Source organism: Chiloscyllium plagiosum, chromosome 10, assembly GCF_004010195.1.
Source record: "Chiloscyllium plagiosum isolate BGI_BamShark_2017 chromosome 10, ASM401019v2, whole genome shotgun sequence".
Classification (NCBI taxonomy): Eukaryota; Metazoa; Chordata; class Chondrichthyes; order Orectolobiformes; family Hemiscylliidae; genus Chiloscyllium; species Chiloscyllium plagiosum.
Genome location: NC_057719.1, coordinates 3,961,459 through 3,977,396, shown reverse-complemented (window position 1 = coordinate 3,977,396; position 15,938 = coordinate 3,961,459). Strand labels below are relative to the sequence as shown.

General features: G+C 39.0%; 1 protein-coding gene across 2 annotated transcripts in view; it reads right to left on the bottom strand.

Annotated features, from left to right (window-relative positions):
• LOC122553343 (calmin-like) overlaps positions 1 to 15,938 on the bottom strand; it is an 87,257-nt gene that overhangs the window by 15,592 nt on the left and 55,727 nt on the right. For both annotated transcript variants that reach the window (XM_043696923.1, XM_043696922.1), the window contains exons 4-9: positions 14,954 to 15,037; positions 14,414 to 14,506; positions 11,631 to 11,818; positions 7,110 to 7,303; positions 4,396 to 4,478; positions 1,222 to 2,604 (exon numbers count right to left, since the gene is read on the bottom strand). In XM_043696923.1, the coding sequence (XP_043552858.1) occupies positions 1,222 to 2,604; positions 4,396 to 4,478; positions 7,110 to 7,303; positions 11,631 to 11,818; positions 14,414 to 14,506; positions 14,954 to 15,037 (2,025 nt within the window). The remainder of the gene's footprint in view (positions 1 to 1,221; positions 2,605 to 4,395; positions 4,479 to 7,109; positions 7,304 to 11,630; positions 11,819 to 14,413; positions 14,507 to 14,953; positions 15,038 to 15,938) is intronic.

Sequence of the window (15,938 nt, the reverse complement as noted above, 5' to 3'; positions counted from 1 at the left end):
AGGGTACAGAAGGATATTCTATTTCCATTAATTGATATTTCGATACTTAGGTGTTACAATTTCAAGATTGTCAGCAAGAGAGCTACAAGTTAGGTGAAGAGAAATTTCTTTACTCAGATTGATTAGGATTTGTAGTACACTGCCCAGGAGAATGGTGGAGGTGGAGTCCATAACAAGTTTCAAAACAGTATATATTTGAAGGTGATGAATTTTGACAACTAGGGAGAAAAGGCTGGAGAATGGTACTACGTAGTTAGCTCTTTCAGGAGCCAGTAAAGACACAAAGGGCCGAATGGCTTCCTCTTGTATTGTAAAATTCTATGATTCTATATTATTCTGAAATTCTGAATTAAACTAAAAATGAAATAATTTGGCACATTTCAAAGCAGCTTGTTCTGATTAGTTGTCAATTTAAAAATAAATCACAGTTTTTCTTGCTAAAATCTCTCCAATGTTGAGTAAAAGACTACTGGATTTTGCTGACCAATGGCCTAGCAGTCCTCCAATAATTCTTCCAAGTAACCATTCTCTTCACGAGTCTATTTAGAATATCTCCCCATTATTCTCCAGTTTATGTTTAAGGATTCAGGGAAGGTTAGATGAATTCGTAGAAATAAGTAACAATACCAGTGCTCACTGCTCTTCGACATTGCTCTTTCACATTAGCTGTGCAGGTAAGGTGGTACATTTTGCAACAAAATGTACCACTATGCAGGTCTGACTTTTAACTGTCCTTTTAATTGGCCTCAAGGCCTACTCAGTTATACAAAAGACGAGGAAGACAATCTTGTTATTACTGAGTGATTTCCTATGCCATCGCAGAGGACAATTTCAAGTCAACCCCAATGATTTTGGCCTGGAGTTGCAAGTAGACCAAACTCAGCAGGGTGGTAAGTTTCCAATCTCAAATATTACTTTAAGTGAACAAGTTGGTTTTCACAATGGTCAGACAGCTTGAAGAGATTGGAAACTTACCATTTTTATCTCTAGATTTATGGCAAAACAGAATTCAAATTCTCAGACTGCTATTATGGAATTTGAACGAATATATTCTGAAACTCTAAGTTCAATCATGGATAGCAACCAACAATAGCAGGTTAAAAGTTTGAATTGTAAGCAAATATGACCTTGAAAGTAATCTGCATGAGAGTAGGAAGGCTTTACAAACCATCATAGTGAACCTCTCAATTCAAGGTGCCAAATGTAGTGAATGTTTGTTACCTCTGGACCTGGACTGTTTTCATCTTGATCCTTTTCATGTTCGCTTTTGGGTATCTGAAGATCTCCAGACTTTGTCACTGAAGGTTTTTCTTCCAAAAATCGTTCATTAATAGCCTCCAAGTTAGGCTGATCTGGCAACTTATTAAGAGGATTCACAATGCTTTCGTTGGCAGCATTATGGATTGCTACTGGCAGAAACTGAGACAAGTCAGTTCCTTGGTAAGAAGAAAATGACTGAGCAATCTTACCAGGTTCAGCATGATTAGAGATGCTCGAGCTGTCAATCTGATCAGAGTCAGGGGTGCACAAAGTTTTTTCAGAGAATGTTGGACTAAGTTCCTGCAATGAAAAAGAACCACTGAGCTCAGAGCAAGACTGGTAAGCTTCATCAGCCAGTGGTGACAAGTCTTTCTGAAACTCTGGGACAAGTTCCTTTTGAGGACTACCGGTAACTGAAAAAGCTTCAAGTACCTTAGACACTGGTACCTCATAATGAGGATAGTAAACAAGGTTAAGTGGAATTACAGACACTTTTTCTTCACCCATAAGTGCATTATCTATTACTGAAGGCAATAGCTCATTCTGTTCAGAAGATGGTTTTTCATCAGTCTGTGTACATGATTCTGAAACTTTACGTATCCGAGCAGGCATACTAGCATTAGATTGCGTATCCATATGGTATAAAGAAACACACTGATCTTGTGGACTTTTGAGAGCTTCATTTAATTTATTAGAGGAGTATGTGGTTTCTGAGACGATTTCCAAGGATGTGTCACATTGATCTTCAGCAAAAGGTTCAGGTGTTTCAATTCTAGACCTAGCTTTCAATACATCATTCGCTGCAACTGGTGAATGATAATCATAAGGTTCCGGAGAGGAAGGCTTCTTTTCCAACAGTGTTTTCTCACCATTTGAAGACTTTCTTTTCAATGGATGTAGCAGGACATAAATCTCCTCTACCGTGTCAGTGACATTGGTATCAGATGTGGGTTGTAAGAGTACATTGTGCAGATCAGATGATGATAACTGACTATCTTGATGTGAGGACATACTTGATTTTGCAATATTGGAAACCTCAACCATGTTAGTGGTAACCATTTCCGTTTCATTAGAACTACTGTCCTGAATAACAAAAGAATTATCGTTTTCTTCATGTAATGGCTGATTGTCATTCATCACGACATTTTGTGCAGATAATTTATCATCTTTCAGGTAGGAGGGGATAAAATCTGTACAGTCCTGTAGCGGAGGCGAGACAATATCTGAATCACAATGTTTATTTCCAACATTGGAATCTTGTGCACTAAGATCAGAAGACATGGTTGCAAAGCTGATACAAGAATCCTCAAATGGAGATTCATAGGCATTTTCTGCAGTATCATTCTGTCAGTAATAAAAAATGTAATGATTAGATATAGTAACAAAACTTAAATAATGTGGATGAGGAGCTAGTATTGGGTTTTCGATATAATATATAAATAATATATATCATGGCATGACTAAATCTTAATTTTCATCACTTGTGAGGTATCACTTGGTAGAAACCAACTTTTCTTTCCATTGGCAGGCAAAGGAAAAAAGGATTCATTTGGCAATTGCTGTACATCTGCTCTCACAGACCTCTCAGTGACTGGTTTCACCACCACCCTTGCGTCTGGCCAAGTACTGGAAAGAAGAAACTATGTATTTTACTCTTTAATTTATTGAGCCTAAATGGTGATCCGATTAGTATTTTTACATAAATTATTTATTTGGCAGAATTTTCTTTTCTTTAGACATAAGTGTGACAACAGGTGTAATGGCGAATGGGGCTTGCTCAGAGCGGCAGGATTTTCTCGAGATTATATTCTTCTCAACTAATTACAGATGCATAAGCAAGTAAAATGCCAAATTTTATAGACAGGAAGCTCCTAAATATGCAGGGACTTTCTGGGCTCAAAAATTTGGATGCCATATTTAAAAGGCAAACCAGGAGCTTCACTTAGTTTCTGCTCACTTAAAACATAAATGAGATAGGACACTTATAGATTCTCACACCAACACATCCCTGACCTTTCAAAATCAGCTGGGAGAACTTACATAACTGATAGCTTTTCACCAAAAGCTTGAATGGGACAAGGACACAAATTATAAAGGGCACAAATTATAACCTTTTGAGTTCAGCCTCACTGCCCACCCCAATCAAGTTTGCTGACATTAGCCAGTGTTGCTGTGTCACTCAGGCAGACTTGTTGATCCAAATCAGGCTTCACCCGAAAACTAAGGTTTTAACAGCAACAAGTTACCCTGCACGTAACTGAGACTTCTCATGAGCTGATTAATATGGAGAGGCTTCACAGCTAACAATGCATATTTGGACAAACCTTGGTTGTGAAGAAGACAAGTAATTGAAGAAGTCTGTACTCAGTGGCGCTTAGAGGAAGAAGTCTATCATAAAATAGAGGAGCATAATAAGGCAATTCAGCTCTTGAGTCTGCTCCAGTTTTAGGTCATGGTTGATATGTTTCTCAACCCCATGCTCCTGCCTTCACCACATAACCCTTAAACCCCTTACTAATCAAGAACGTATCTATTGCTATCTTAAAAGACAGTCAATGACTTGGTCTCCAGAGGCCTCTGCAGCAATGCGTTCCATAGATTCACCATCTTCAGCTGAAGAAATTTCTCCTCACTCAATTCTAAGGGGTCCTCCCTTCACTGAGGCTGCGCCTTGGGTCCTGGTCTCTTTTACTAGTGAAAACATCTTCTCCATAAGCAAGATTTTCTTTTACACAGAGAAGGGTAGATGCCTGGAACACACTGCTGGGGAGGTGGTACAAGTAGATATGACAGCAAAGTTTAACAGCCATTTAGATAGACACATACACAGGTAGGGAAGAGGGATATGTGGACCATGCAGGCAGATGGGATTAGTTCAGAATGGCATCATGTTTGGTGTAGACATGGCAGGCTGAAGAACCTGTTCCTGTTCTCTACTGTTTTACATTCTAACATGCCACCAAAAGCAAAACAACGTGGAGAACCACAACAACATAGTAAAATATTCTTTTTGATTTTTATTATATATGCACAATGAATGTTGACCAAAGTCATTCAATTAACAGTGACTGGCAGATGAACAGCAGCTTAAACATAGCATAGTGTTGGACAGATAGTAACAGACAAATCTCATACCTCATCGATGTCAGGGAAATGCTCCAAAAACTGTGATACATAAGTGGTGATGGACTGTTCTTCTGGATGTTCAACATCAACATCTGCAGATAAAGGAGAATTTTCACTGCATTATTTGTGTTCTGCTCTGATGATGTTCAGAGGGCGAGCAGGAACACATGGATTATGGTGTCTCTGATTCAGGGAAATGAACTGGTGTAAAAGATTTGGACAGAAAGTCAGTTATGATGATGGTTGTACATGGCAGTCATGTGAATGGAAGTGACAAGAGCCTAATTGATGTCCCAGGATTGTGGCCTGTCTGCAACATTTGGCCACATTATTAGACTGTCCTCTAGGAGAGGCATGAACCAGAACCAGTACAACCACTTACTTGTGCTTTTGTAGACTCTGGAGAATCTCACAAACTCCTTCAAGTTCCACAAAAATAATTCTGGAAACATTTTGTGGTCATCTTTCATTTGAAAAGCCTCTGGTGGTTCCTCTAGAAATCGCTTGTGAAATGGCATAAGTCCTACTGATATAAGTCCAAGCTTACCTATTTATACCTGAATTTTGAGTATGGGGTCACACACTAGCAAAGAACCCGAATCTAATAACAAACCTATTTCAGGCAGGCAGACTTCTCACACATTGAAAATTCTGCTTTATGATGGTAAATAGCAAATCTTTTGCATCACAAGGCAGCTAAAGTACCCACCTACAACTTTCAACTGCTGGCCACCTGTTTTTCTGTGAATGGACTGCTGTGCATTGATTTTTCTCCTGTTATATCGAAGATAATCAGGGCTATTGGTTTACATTAATTTACAATGTATTCCCACTTTAACTCACATTCTGAAACTGAATAAGTGCAAATCAGTTTTAGTGTATAACAGTAAAAGAAAAATCATAGAATCTAAATAGGGCACAATAGAATGCCTGACCACATCTTTAGTGATCATCAGAACAAGGTAGAATTAGAAATGTCACTTAGTTCATCAAGAGATTCTGATCTGAAATTGGGATAAAAGGACCATCAGTGGTACAATGTAGAAGGAGCATTATTTGCCATTTGACCTAATCTGCAGGTGCTTCTTGGACCAGTATGGAGAATGCATAATTCATAGAGTCATAGAGATGGAAACAGACCCTTCAATCCAACACGTCCATGTCGACCAGATATCCCAACCCAATCTAGTCCCACCTGCCAGCACGCAGCCCATATCCCTCCAAACCCTTCCTATTCATATACCCATCCAAATGCCTTTTAAATGTTGCAATTGTACCAGCCTCCACCACTTCCTCTGGCAGCTCATTCCATACACGCACTGCCATCTGTGTGAAAAAGTTGCCCCTTGGGTCTCTTTTATATCTTTTCCCTCTCACTCTAAACCTATGCCCTCTAGTTCTCGATTCCCTGACCTCAGGGAAAAGACTTTGCCTATTTACCCTATCCATGCCCCTCATAATTTTGTAAACCTCTATAAGGTCACCCCTCAGCCTCCGACACTCCAGGGAAAACAGCCCCAGCCCGTTCAACCTCTCCCTACAGCTCAAATCCTCCAACCCTGGCAACATCTTGTAAATCTTTTCTGAACCCGTTCAAGTTTCACAACATCTTTCCGATAGGAAGGAAACCAGAATTGCACGCAATATTCCAACAGTGGCCTAACCAATGTCCTGTACAACTGCAACATGACCTCCCAACTCCTGTACTCAATACTCTGACCAATAAAAGAAAGCATACCAAATGCCTTCTTCACTGTCCTATCTACCTGCGACTCCACTTTCAAGGAGCTATGAATCTGCACTCCAAGGTCTCTTTGTTCAGGTAGAGGGCCCAGCACCGATCCTTGTGGCACTCCACTGGTCACAGGCCTCCAGTCTGAAAAACAACTCTTTACCACCACCCTCTGTCTTCTACCTTTGAGCCAGTTCTGTATTCAAATGGCTAGTTCTCCCTTTATTCCATGAGATCTAACCTTGCTAATCAGTCGTGGGGAACCTTGTCGAACGACTTACTAAAGTCCATATAGATCACATCTACCACTCTGCCCTCATCAATCCTCTTTGTTACTTCTTCAAAAAACTCAATCAAGTTTGTGAGACATGATTTCCCACGCACAAAGCCATGTTGACTATCCCTAATCAGTCCTTGCCTTTCCAAATACATGTACATCCTGTCCCTCAGGATTCCTTCCAACAACTTGCCCACCACCGAAGTCAGGCTCACTGGTCTATAGTTCCCTGGTTTGTCCTTACTACCCTTCTTAAACAGTGGCACCATGTTACCCAACCTCCAGTCTTCCAGCACCTCACCTGTGACTATCAATGATACAAATATCTCAGCAAGAGGTCGAGCAATCACTTCTCTAGTTTCCCACAGAGTTCTAGGGTACACCTGATCAGATCCTGGGGATTTATCCACCTTTACCTGTTTCAAGACATCCAGTACTTCCTCCTCTATAACATGGACATTTTGCAAGATGTCACCATCCATTTCCCTACAGTCTATATCATTCATATTCTTTTCCACAGTAAATACTGATGCAAAATACTCATTTAGTATCTCCCCCATTTTCTGCAGCTCCACACAAAGGCTGCCTTTGCGGGGCCCTATTCTCTCTCTAGTTACCCTTTTTTCCTTACTGTATTTGTAAAAACTCTTTGGATTCTCCTTAATTCTATTTGCCAAAGCTATCTCATTCAATGTAGAAAGAATTCTGCCATACCTTCAGGCTCTAATAGTGGTGGGATGTCCAGATTGATGTGTGCTAGTTTGAACGCATCTTCAAGATTGACCTTGTTTGGTCTCTCCATAGCTTTTCTCATATCCACTAAGCTTGGGTCGATTGCTTTGATGAGCGCTAGGAATGCAATGCCACTCCGCCAACTGGTACTAAAGTCTTGAATGGCTACGCCATACCTGTATAATGATAAAGTTCATGGTATTGGCAATTTAATAAACATCATACATGTAGCACAACACCATCTCTGCCAATCTATCCTCACCATATCTTGACAACAGGCCAGTGTAGCAGTATTAGATTCTTAGATCTCCTAACCATGGATGCTTTGAACCAGAAAGTATGCAGTTGCCATAGGTTTCTCTCACTTGAGACATACACATTGGTACATAAGAATTGAATTACAGAATTGTTACTATGTGGAAGGAGGCTATCATGTTCTCATTATCAATCAGCATTATGTCTTTGTGTCAGTTCTGCCTTTAATCATTACTCATTGTTTCTACTCAATTAATCATAAAATGCACTTAGAAATACCTCAATAGAACTAGTCTCCATTATACTTCCGGGCAGCACATTCCAGATATGAATCATTTCTTTGTGAAAAAGGTCTCTCTCGTTTGTCTCCGTGCCTCACTCCCCACCTCCCCCAAGTTTATGCCATTTTATAGCATGTAGTAAAGTCTTAGAATGATTGCCTGGTTCATGATAAACAATCTCTAAACTGGTGACAAACGTTTCTTTTTCTAATGCCCTGAACTCTCCTCAGGGCAAATGTTGAACATTTGCTGAAAAGCTTTTAGCAGTAACATCTGATCATGACATTTCACCAGGCAAATGGGACCCATCTAATAATGACAGCACTGACAACAGCACCATTCCTTCTGAAGGGTTCAAGTGGCTTCAGAAAAGTGCTGCTCAGTGTCTAATCTCCAAGCCCACATGAAGCTACCAAATCTTCCCAGGGTCTGTTCATTACCAGTCAATAGGCAGAAAATCTGACACTGCGTTAAACAGGCACAACATTAGGCAGACTGTTCAACCTCCATTGTGAAACTCCTTGTTCTTTCCAAGATGCAAGGTGTGTGATTTTCATATTTTAATATCCTTTGCGTATAGATTTTGAACTAGTGGCATGTGGATTTGGTCGGCCTGCGTGAAGGGGTTTAATAATTAACGAGTCAGTATTTCTGGAACCATAATTTTTGAAAACCAGTGTAAGAGAGGTGATAATGTGAATGTGTTTGCAATGGGAGAGCTTTACTAGTGGAGAGAGGAAACCTTGAGAAGCATTAGCTTGCCTTCTGTTTAGAATGGCCAGGAATTTTCTTCTTGGGGGAAAACCACTCCATAACCTGGAAAGCTTTTTGTTTCAATTCACAGAAATCCTGCCTGAAGTTAGATGCAAACAATAGTTGCAGAGGAGTTGATTCAGAGAAGTTAGGAAATAAGTTACCTTCATGAAAGGGTTTTAGTTGAATACTCCAGATCTGAAGTATGTGGTTAGAACCATGAAGCATGTAATTTAAAGCTGAGAAAGTCTAAATTCAGTTGTATAACTAATCAAGAAAAAAGCTATCAAACTCTCAAGACTGGGAATTCAAAGAAATAGTTACATTAAACATCTGCAATAGATCCTTGATTTCCTGATCCATAAACTGCAATCAGTAAAGATAGGTGACACACCTCCTCCATGATAATCCTCAACACTGGTGCCTTACAAGGCTGTGTACTCAGTTCCTTATCATAATCCTTATATAGTCATGAATGTGTGGCCAAATTCAGCTCTAACGCCACTTACAAATTTTATGAAACCACTATAGTGGATCAGACCTCAAAGAATGACTCGAAAGAGTACAGGAATGCGATAAACAACTTAGTGGCATGGTATAAAGACCAAATATCTCTCCCTCAATGTCAGCAAAACAAAGGAGCTGGTCATTGACTTCAAAAAACAAAGTGGAGGACATGCCCCTGTCTGTATCAATAGGGCTGAGGTGGAGGTGGTCAAAATCTTCAAGTTCCTATCACCAACATTTATCCTGGTCCATCCACATCGACGCTAGTCAAAAAAGGACATGAAACCTCTACTTCCTCAGAAGGCTAAGAACATTCGGCATGTCCATAATGACTCTTACCAATTTTTATAGATGTACCATAAAAAGCACCCTACCAAGATGCATCACAGCTTCGCATGACAACTGCTCTGCCCAAGACCACAAGAAATTACAGGGAGTTGTGAACACAGCTTAGTCCACAATGAAAACCAGACTTCCTTCTACTGACTCCGTCTAAACTTCCTACTGCCTTGGGAAAGCAGCAAACATAGTCAAAGACCCTTCCCACCCTAGTTACACTCTCTTCCACCCCCATCTTCCATTGGAGAAGTTTGAAAACATATACCAATAGATTTAAAAACAGCTTCTTCCGTACTGTTATCAAGCTTATGAACAGACACCTCATATATTAGAATTGATCTTTCTCTGCACCTTCTAGGTAGCTGTAAAACTACATTCTACATTCTGTTCTATTACCCTGATGTACTTATGCAAGGTATAATTCGTCTGGTTAGCATGCAAAACAATACTTTTCAATGTATCTCAGTACATGTGACAAAAATAAATCAAATCAAAACAAAAACCTATAGACAGAGAGAAAATTCCCTCTGGTATTTGGACTATTGTAAAATTACTATATTGGGATGGAGGAACAAATTTAAAAATCACACAACACCAGGTTACAGTCCAAAAGGTTTATTTGGAAGCACTAGCTTTCAAGGTGCTGCCTTTTCATCAGGTGTGGTGTGATTTTTAAACTTTGTCCACCCCAGTCCAGCACTGGCACCTCCAAATCATGGGATAGAGGGAGTAATATTTTCACAGCATGTTTTGAAATCTTCCACATTGTGTTATATGTGATTTGCTTGGTTTATTCTATTTTAACTTCATTTCTATTACACAATGAAATCCTATTGTATTGTTAACTTCAAATCTGCACCATTGTGTTTTAGTGAAAAAACACTGTTAAATAGAAACAAAATCAACATATGATCTATCAAGCCAGATTTAATTCTGTGATCTAACTTGTCTAATAATGCCATCAGATAGATCACACAATCCTTAAAAGTGTGAATAGATCTACAATTACTGTAACATCAGTAATGCACAATAAGTTGGTAGTAAAGTATTTTGCTCTTAGATCATGAAAGACACCAAGTACAGAATGCAAGTCATTTTTTTATACATGGTTTTAAAATATCAAAAATATCCTTTGGCACTTAAAATGTGGAATAACTATTTCAATGGCACCTTTCACAGCCCACAAAAAAATTGACCCTCTAACCTAACCCTCTATTAAGTGAGATCATGTCTGATCTGCAATATAACTCCATACATATCAACTTATTACTCCTCCTTTTAGTTAACAAAGTGTACTAATCTGATTTAACACTAAAAATCATCATTAGATCTAGCATCAATTGCAATTTGTGAAAGAGAATTCTAAACTTCTGCCACCTTTTTCCTTAATTTCACTCTTTAAACATCTAGTTTCTAGTTTTCGACTATACCATGGCATAGTCCTACTTTTCCCAACCAATGGATATAATTTCTGTCTATCTATCCTATCTGTTCCCTTAGAATCTCAAAATTTTGAGCAAATCAACACATAACCTTCTGAATTTCAGGAATGCACCCCTGGTCAATGTTATCTTCCTACAGAATTTAGTCCATATTGTCATGTCATCATTCAAGTATAGCTAAAAAGATCAGTGTTCCCCTAGTTCCAAGGTGCTTCATAGCTAAATAGGTTTTTTTGGGACAAGTGTTGTATTGTGAGGAACATATGAATTTGCATACAAACTCCCAAAAACAGCAATGACATAATGTGACATATTCTATATCTAGGTGTTTGTTAAGGGATGAATGTTGGTGAATGTAATGGTATCTTTACCACCTGCGAGCGTACAAGGCACTTTGATTTACCAAACTCATCCAAAAAAAGCAGGGAGTAAACCCTCCCTTAAGAACTGTATGTTTTTTATTATTCATTCAAGGGATGTGGGTGTGGCTGGCTATATCTGCATTAATTGCACATCCCTAATTATTGAAGAGGTGATGGTGGTGATTTGCCCCCATGAAAACGGCTATAATCCTTTGGGTATAGACACACCTTATGTAGAAGGGAGTTTTAAGATTATGACTGAAGTGAAGGAACGACGATATAGTCTTTGATATGGGCTTGAATCTATGACTTGTGATATTGAGCAGGAGAGGGAACACTGCCATTATCTGCTGAGTGTGGTACTGACTGAACCATTGAGTACATAATAATAATGTAGTGGATTCCAAGTTGGAAATTTGCCAACCACATGGCCAGCAGTAGATTATGGAAGGCTTTTAAAAGTGGGAAAGAGAAGAAAAGGAGTAGAAGAGTTCCAGATTGCAAGCGCAACATAAATGAAGGTTCTGCTCTAAATAAAACAAACAGCATGAAGTTGAAACCTACTTTGTAATCCTCCTCTGCACCCAGTTCAGGAGAACTTTAATGACCCTCCTCTGATCCTTGTATGGAGCTGAAGGGGCTGTTTCCTTAGGAGTGCGGTGTAACGTCAGGTCATTATCACTTCCACTGTGCAAGGAAGACAAGGAAGATGTGGGAGAGAAAGTCTTCAGGTGTCCTGTTGCTTCCTTTATCTGCAGTAAAAGGAACAAAAAATATTTGTTAAACTTTTTCATGCGGAAGGTGGTGCATGTATGGAATGAACTGCCAGAGGGAGTGGTGGAGGCTGGTACAATTACCATATTTAAAAGGGATCCAAAAAGGTTTTTGAACAGGAAGGGTTTAAGATGGATATGAGCTAAATGCTGGCAAATGGGATTAGATTTATTTTGGATATTTGGTCGGCATGGATGAGTCAGACCAAAGCGTTAGTTTCTGTGCTGTGTATCTCTATGATTCTAAATACTGCAGAACATAACATGGAGGGAGCTATTTTAACCCTGATGCCTGGTTAAGAACCATTCAAATGAACATATAAAAATCACCCATGACATACAGCTTAAATCCTCAATTCCAATTTTAATCAGCTCTTCTGCTTAGGCAAGGTGGACATCTGCTTGAATATTTTTTTAACTATCCAGGTCTGGCAAGGAGAATTTCATTGGAATATCAAGTTCAATTGTTTGTTTGTTCACTGTTGAATGATGGCTGTCAGCAGCTTCAGATTAGTGAGGAGCAAGATCAGACAATCTTTCATTTATCACTGACTGACTGAAGAGGCTCACATCTGAATGACGAGATAATGTACTGAAACACAAATTGACATCTGTAGAGGTATATCTCAACACACGATGCTTCCAGGATAGCATGGAAACTGATGAGATAAACATACATTTCAATCCAGCAGCAGTGCAGGTTGATGGTAAAGGGGTGGGGAACCGTCTTCACTTCCAAATCGCTTAGAGACACACTTCATAATACTGGAAAGCAGGTGATCCATCTTCTTTCACCACTTTAGATGTTTAAATATTACCATATTAGATTAGGTATCACAATGGCAGCACTGAGTAACATACAGAAGTCAGGGAAAAAGAGAGAGGAAAAAAATGAGAGAGATTTTAACAAAACCTCCCTACTTTTATATTCCATATAATAACTTGGATGAAGTGGTGGAAGATATGGACATCAAATTTGTTGTTGACATAAAGATTAGTAGGAAAGTAAGCTGTAGAAAGACCATGGCTTTGTATTTTTGTACTTTTTGAAACTGTGGGCTGAAATTAGAAAGAACTGTTGTGAAACCAATCAATGTACAAGGATGCTTGCATGTTTTGTATATAAAAGGAGTTTATCTGTTTCTGTACCCAAGAAGTAGGTTTACGAATGAAACAGATTGGTTTGTGAACTCGGAGCAAATTATCAATGACACAAAGCTTCTGCTTGCCAATAACAAGATGATTGGCGGTCAGTTAGCTGAACAGCTTGGGCTATGAAAAAGACAGTTCAAGACCAAAAGAGAACCCAGCAGATCTGCAGCCACCAAACTTCGCTCTCTCTCACTCTTCTATAGTAAGCCACTCCAAACCCAAAGTGCTCAAGCCTGTCTTTCCTTCAGCAGTTAGTGCAAGTAATGACTTCAAATTGGATAAGTCAAAGATCTATCATATATGAACCAACCATCCTACTTCCCTTGTAAATCAGTGGAAGCATTTGGAAAAAGGAGGGTCAACAAGGAGCGTTTGGGTCAGCAAGAACCAACGCTACAAATCTCTCCATCCATGTGTTTACGTTTGTCTGTGTGCACGGGAAATCAGGTGCGTGTGTGTAAGGGGAATCTATGAAGCCTTTAGAGTTTTAATTTGTAGAGCTTACTTCACTTAATTTAATCATTTAGCTAGAGCTAGAATCTAATGATCCATTATAAATGGTGATTTCTTGAGGAGTACAAAAACCTAGTCCATACTTTCTATCAACGAATGTCTGACAATCAGTAGTTTGTGGATTTCATGCATTTCTTGTAAACACTAACTTTTGTGATAACTCTGAAAATAGCACAGCTTGATTTCTAGCAGACCACCCAAGTCAGTTGCGATAGTTTTCTAAAGAACATGATGCTACAAAAAAGTGAGTGGGCAAAACATTTGACAATTGAAGTATACTGTGGGAAAATGTGAAATTGTCCATTTTGGCAGGAAGAATAAAAACAAAGCATATTCACTTGAATAGTGAGAGATTGCAGAGCTCTGAGATGGGAGAGCTTCTGTGGGTCCTTGTGCATGAATTGCAATAGGTTAGGATGTAGGTACAGCAAATAATTAGGAAAACTAATAGAATGTTATGAGAAGGGGAATTGAATACAAAAGTAGGGAGGTTATGCTTCAGTATACAGTTTACTAGTGAGGTCACAACTGGAGTACTAAGCAAGTATTCGTCACCTTTTTAAAGAAGTATACAAATATATTAAATAGCAGGCCAAGCTCAACTGACTGAAATGTCCCACTGTTGTTCCAATTTCAAAACTGATCAGGTAAATACTTGATGTGAAAAAAGATAGAAGGTTATGGGGGAAAGGAGTGCCACTAACTATGTAGCTCTTTCAGAGGATCAGGCACAAGCATGATTGGCAAACAACCACTTTAGCACCCTATCATTTGAAGTGTATTGTCATAACATTAGCTAGCAAATAATATACAAAATAACCAAATCCCAACTTTGTTGACTAGATTGAAAGAGTTGAGAATGATTTGCTGACCTTTCAGTCTATGAAGAGAGGGATGCCATTACCTTACCTGGAAATGGAGAATGATATTCCAGATTAAGCCAAGGATCATAGAAGGGTTGCCATCGGCAATCTCATGTGCATCAATGCTGACCAGTCTCACCTACAAACAATGAGGCACTGGCTAGTTAATATTCAAAACATTCGCAGTTACAGGACAGATATTTCAGATCAAGATTCCACATCACAATTTGCAGTGCCTCAATAACAATTATGCATCATAAATTTCAATGTAAGTATTAAATTTGAAAGTTTCAATTACATCTTATTGTTAGAATGCTAAATATTAAGGGAAGTAACCAGATTGTAGGAGCAGTAGATCAATGTGTAGTTTTCCCAAGTCAGTAAAGTTGGCATTTATCTACATTGCCTACATTGAATCAACCAGGTGGTGCACAGAGGATAGTCTGGTGGTCAGTGTTGTTACACCCTTTACAGAAGCCACTAATGAAGTTAACTGAGGCAACTGAAATCTATTTTCAACTATAGACATGTGTAAATTGAACAAAGGTTGTTGACATAGCCCCAATGCCCCAAATAAAATACTTACGTATCCTTCCTCCAGAAACTGAAGGGCCTTTGCAATATTATTCAGTCTGAAAATCCGATGAGTGGAATGTTTATACTGTTGCATCTGGGCAAAGTAAAAGAACTATTAGTCAATTCAATATTTGCAAGATTGTGATGTCTAAAAAGAAAATTACTATGTGCATGAATTCTGCTGTTATTTGCCAACCATACAAAATGATAAACCGGACCATACACCCCTTCTCAAATTTGCAGAACCAGAAAAATGTTACTTCACATCATACTTAGATCATGCACGATCCTGTCCTGCTTCGCATTCCAAAAATTCCAAACTTTATATTCTGATAATGCACCCTCCTAGTTGTAGACTCACCATTGAGTCAGAGTCATACAGCACAGAAACAGATCCATCAGTCCAACTCATCCATGTTGACCAAGTTTCCCCAAAGTAAACTAATCTCACTTGCCTGTATTTCGCCCATTTCCCTCTAAAGATTTCCTATTCATATACCTATCCAATGTCTTTTAAATATTGTAACTGTACCTGCATCTACCACTTTCTCTGGCAGTTCATTCCACACATGAACCATGCTCTGTGAAAAAGTTGCCCCTCAGATCTCTCTGAAATCTTTCTCCTCTCACCTTAAACCTATGCCCTCTAGTTTTGAACTCACCTACCCTAAGAAAATGACATTTGCTATTCACCTTATCTATGATGCTAATGATTTTATAAACTTCTATAAGGTCACCCCTCAATCTCCTACACTCCTGTAAAAAATGTCCCAACCTACCCTTATACTCAAACCTTCCAATCCCAACAATCCCAACAAGATCCTAGTAAATCTTTACTGAACCTTCACCAGAACTCCAAAAAGAGGAAGAAGTTACAATGTATTCGCCAAAAACGGATACCCCCGCAATTTCATCAACAGATGCCTAAGGGAAAGACAACGGAATGAGGACATGCCACAACCCAAAGGACTAGCCACGTTACCATACATCAAGAA